At 50.2% G+C, this 4,840-nt stretch overlaps 2 protein-coding genes across 2 annotated transcripts in view; one reads left to right on the plus strand and one right to left on the minus strand.

The window, feature by feature from the left end:
• Positions 1 to 80: 80 nt before the first annotated feature.
• On the plus strand, positions 81 to 1,114 carry ETH_00004330 (uncharacterized protein; the record flags this gene model as incomplete). The annotated part of the gene is made up of 1 exon (XM_013377141.1): positions 81 to 1,114. A coding segment is annotated over one exon (1,034 nt), but the record flags the coding sequence as incomplete, so codon positions are not given.
• A 2,413-nt stretch (positions 1,115 to 3,527) lies between these two features.
• ETH_00004335 (26S proteasome regulatory particle non-ATPase subunit, putative) overlaps positions 3,528 to 4,840 on the minus strand; it is a gene marked incomplete at both ends in the record, with an annotated part of 2,535 nt that continues 1,222 nt past the window's right edge. The window contains 2 exons of the mRNA XM_013377142.1: positions 3,528 to 3,683; positions 4,215 to 4,400. Coding sequence (XP_013232596.1) covers positions 3,528 to 3,683; positions 4,215 to 4,400 — 342 coding nt within the window. The remainder of the gene's footprint in view (positions 3,684 to 4,214; positions 4,401 to 4,840) is intronic.

Raw genomic sequence — 4,840 nt, forward strand, 5'->3', positions numbered from 1 at the left:
GCAGCAGCAGGAACAGCAGCCTGTGCAGCAAAGGCGAGCAGGAGCGCTGCGCCTGGTTGCTGCTGCTGCTGCAACAGCAGCAGGAGTGAGCCGCGCGCTGCTGCTACGAGGCAGCAGATCAGCTGCTGCCAGCAACGCCAGCAGCACACGGTCCACGCCCACTGCAGCAGATGCAAAGTGTGCTGCTGCTGCTGCTGTTGCTGCTCCGGCGGCAGCAACTCGTGCTTCGCCGCTGCAGCAAAGACGCTGTGCTGCAGCAGCAGCAGCAGCAACGCCGCACAATCTCCCCAGAGCCCCTTGCATCCGCACTACAGGCTTTTCCCCACCCGTTTCTCCTGCAGTAGCAGCAGCAGCAGCTGCTGCTGCTGCTGCTGCACCCCGGCAGCAGCAAAAGGCGACGCCGCGGCCTAGGACTGCACGCAGAGCTGCTGACTGTGTGCTGCCGTCAGCAGCTGCAGCAGGTTTTGCTGCTGCAGCACGTCTTGAGGGAGAAGCTGCTGCTAGGGAGGGACAGGAGCCGCAGCAGCAAGCTGCTGCTGCTGCTGCTGCGCTCCTGCGGCGCCGGGCAGCAGCACCAGCACTTCGTCCATTACCCTCCAGGACCCCAGCAGCTGCAGCAGCAGCAGCAACGGCAACAGCAGGAGCAACAGCAGCAAGAAGAGGCAGGGCTGCATCAGTTTCTCCTCTCTCCGCAGCTTCGCGGAGGCCGGCTGGTGCTGCTGCTGCTGCTGCTGCTGCTGCTGCTGCCGGCGCTGCCCCCACGGCGCACTCAAGAGCAGCAGCAGCAGAAAGAGATGAAGCTTCAGCTGCGCAAGCGCCTGGCCCAGGGAGAAGGCCAGCAGCAGTTGCTGCTGCTGCTGCAGCTGCTGCTGGCAGCACGAAGAGTCCCCGGCAGCTGCTGCAGGAATCCCAGCAGCAGCAGCAACAGCAACAGCAGCAGCAGCAGCAGCAAAATCGGTGGCGAGCAGCGACTCTCCGCAGCCGCAGTGTACAGACACCGAAGGGAAACGGCGCTGGCCAAGTGGGACGCGCAGCAGCAGCAGCAGCAGCAGCTGCTGCTGCTGCTGCAGCAACTGAAGCAGCAAGAAGGCCTGCAGCAGCAGGCAGAATTTGAACTGCCAAATTTAAGTTTAATAATATGTCAGAAGGAAGCCCAGGTGTACAGACACCTGAGCTTTGCAGCAGCAGCAGCAGCAGCTCTCGCTGCTGCTGCTGCAGGGATTATATGCCCAGGCTTCCAGTAGTCCGCTGCAGAAGCAGCAGCAGCTGCTGCTGCAGCTGCTGCTGCTGCAGCGCGACCTGTCGTCCGCGAATACTGCTTTCGCAGCTGCTGCTGCTGCTGTCGCAGCAGCTTTTGCATCAGCAACACCTTCTGCAACCGCAAAAACTCCCGCAGAAGCAGCAGCAGCTTCTGCAGCAGCAGCAGCAGCAGCAAAAGACCTGCTGCGGATTTGCCTGGTGGGTCCCCAGCTACTCAGGAGATTTAAAAGATATTAAAAATAAAAAGATTTTAATATTTGCTTCCAGAGCTGGCGGCCTGCGGGTCTTGGTACTTTCGAATAGAGGCGCGGCGCCAGCTGCTGCTGCTGCTGCTGTGCTGCTGCTGCTGGTGCAGCAGCAGCTGCTTCCGCTGTTCCAGCCGGTGCTGCTGTAGCTGGCTGCAGCTGCTGCAGCATCTGCGAGTTGCAGCAGCTGCTGCTGCAGCTGGCTCGGCTGCTGCAGCTGCAGCTAGCTGCTGCTGCAAGTTGGAGCAGCAGCTGCTGCTGCAGCTGCTGCTGCGGCTGCTGCTGCAACTGCTGCTGCAGCTGCTGCTGCAGCAAAAAAACGGCCCGACAAAGGGAGACTGCTGCTGCTGTTGCAAGAGACTGTTTCTTTTGCTGCTGGGCTGCTTGCGTCTGCTTTCAAGTTTATTTTCTCTTATTTTTTGTTTTATGTTTTTGTTTTGTTTTTTTTCATTTTGTTTAGATTCAAACTTTAGCTACGATACACCCCAACTGCAGCGCAGCAGCAGCAGCAGCTGAGGCTAGAGACCACTGGTCCTTTTTTGTGGCATTTAAAGCATTTAAAGTTTACATTTTATCGTTTAAAAATCTTTTATTTTATTTTGAACTATTTGTTTTTATTTCTTTCTTTTTTGTATTCAATTAATCGCTTTTGCTGCTCAAATGCATTTTGCCCATTTGGCCGTTTTGCTGCAACGCCCATCCAAGTCTTTAATGTTTTAAATTGTTTTTAATTAATTTAAATTAATTTAAATTAATTTAAATTAATTTAAATTAATTTAATTATTTATTCAGTTAAATGTTATTTGCTTCAATTGCTGATACTTCTCATTTGTTCATTAATTGCCCTTCGCTGCTTTCTTAAATTCGCTGCAGCTGCAGCAGCTGCTGCAGCTGCAGCAGTAGCGACTGCAGCAGCTGCTGCAGTTGTAGCAGCAGCCGCAGCAGCAGCGGCCGCAGCAGCTGCAGCAGCAGCAGCCGCAGCAGCTGCACCAACAGCAGCTGCAGCATCAGCTGCACCAACTGCAGCAGCAGAAGCAGCTGCTGCTGCTGCAGCAGCAGCAGATTGGAGTGTCTGTACACAAGCGCATCTACAGAGTCCAAAACGCCAATTTTTCGTCTCTTCAATTTCTCATCTTCTTGGAGTAAATGAAATAAATAAATAAATGAAATTAAATAAATAAATAAATAAATAAATAAATAAATGAAGCAAATAAATAAATAAATAAATAAATTAGAAATTCGAAATAAAAACAAAATTTGGAAAACAGCGAAATGGCACAAGTGCAAAAACGTACAGACACCAGAAAAGTGCACGTTGTGAACTCTTTCGATTTTTCTTTTTTTGAAGGATTTAAACTTCTCTTTAAAGACAATCTGAGTTAAATAAACTTCGAGATTATTATTTTTCAATTAATTGGAGTTTAAAATGTCTTTTTCCCCTTTGTTTTGAAAGAAATTCATCTAAAATGTCCTTTTGTTGCAGCTTGCACTGCCGGCGCAGGTTTCGAACGCGTTTCTGCATGCGTTTCCGCGTAATTTTCGAAACTGTTGGGACTTTTCGGTCCGTTTTTGTTTGTTTTTGAGTTTAGATTCAAATTAAAACTATTTTCTCATTTATATTTGCATTTATTCTTTTAATTCCGCTTTTTTCCGCACTTAGAGGACCACTTTTCGCCCATTTGCGCTGCAGCAGCGCTGCAGCAGCACCTACAGCAACACCCTAGCCGCTCTTCTGCAGCAAACTCAAATAAACATTTATTTCTTTTTTGATTTTTTATTTTTATTTTCTTTCATAAAGTCTTTTTAATCTAAAAAGCCTTTTCCAACTTTGTTCATCACCACTAACCCCCGCTTCGCTCTTTCTTTCCATGCGCCTATTGTTCGCATGGCCTGCTGCAGCTGCTGCAGCTGCTGCTGCTGCTGCAGCTGCTGCTGCTGCTTGTGAAACTGCAGCAGCTGCTGCAGCAGCTGATGCTGCTTGCGCAGCTGTTAGAGTTGCAGCAGCTGCAGATGACACTGCAGCTACAAGCGCTGCTGCGGCTCGCGGAGCTGCTGCAGGCGTAGTCGATACTGCTGCTGCACGTGCTGCTGCTGTAGCTGCTGCAGCATATGGAGCTGCTGCAGCTCCAGGTGATACTGCTGCAGCAGCAGCACCAGCGGCAGCTGCTGCTGCTGCCACTGCACAGCCAGACAGAAGCAGCAGCAAAGCCTCTCCTAGCTGCAGCAAGAAAGGGGCCCCCCAACACCTCAGGGGGCCCCTTCATTAGCTAAATAGTGCAAGCAGCAAGCATAAGGCCTTATCAGGCTCGTTACTAATTGCTGCTGCTGCTGCTGCTGCTGCTGTTGCTGCTGCTGCTTTAGGGTGCTTCACATGGGGCAGACTGCAATTGCCTCAAACGATCCTCTCCAGCTCAGTGGCGTACCCTGTGCAGCAGCAGCAGCAGCAGTAGAAATATTAGCAGCAGCAGCAGCAACGGCAGCAGCGGCAAAGCGCAGACGCATTGAAACTGCAACGCGAGTAGACGACACTGCAGCAGCAAGAGAGAGCGCTTCAGCAGCAAGAGAAGGCGCTGCAGCAGCAGCTGCAGCAGCTGCAGCTGCAGCAGCAACAGCAGCGCTGGCTCCCAGTGACGCAGTAAAAGCAACCTCAGCAGCAGCAGCAGCAGCAACAGCAGCAGGCGCAGCAGCAGCAGCAAGGCAAGTGCTGACCGATGAGGTGGGAGGCAACTTGAGTGGCGTGGAAGGAGCAGTGCTGCTGCTGCTGCTGCTGCTGCTGCTGCGGCTTCCTGAAGAAAACCCTGTCGCCCACAAGTGACCAGTGGACCCCCAGTGGTCCACTGCGTTCTTGAGAAACAGCAGAAGCAAAAGAGCCGGAGCCAACTCCTGCTGCATCAGCTGCACCAACTGCAGCAGCAGAAGCAGCTGCTGCTGCTGCAGCAGCAGCAGATTGGAGTGTCTGTACACAAGCGCATCTACAGAGTCCAAAACGCCAATTTTTCGTCTCTTCAATTTCTCATCTTCTTGGAGTAAATGAAATAAATAAATAAATGAAATTAAATAAATAAATAAATAAATAAATAAATAAATGAAGCAAATAAATAAATAAATAAATAAATTAGAAATTCGAAATAAAAACAAAATTTGGAAAACAGCGAAATGGCACAAGTGCAAAAACGTACAGACACCAGAAAAGTGCACGTTGTGAACTCTTTCGATTTTTCTTTTTTTGAAGGATTTAAACTTCTCTTTAAAGACAATCTGAGTTAAATAAACTTCGAGATTATTATTTTTCAATTAATTGGAGTTTAAAATGTCTTTTTCCCCTTTGTTTTGAA

This window comes from Eimeria tenella, genomic scaffold, assembly GCF_000499545.2.
Source record: "Eimeria tenella Houghton genomic scaffold, Eth_scaff467, whole genome shotgun sequence".
Classification (NCBI taxonomy): Eukaryota; Apicomplexa; class Conoidasida; order Eucoccidiorida; family Eimeriidae; genus Eimeria; species Eimeria tenella.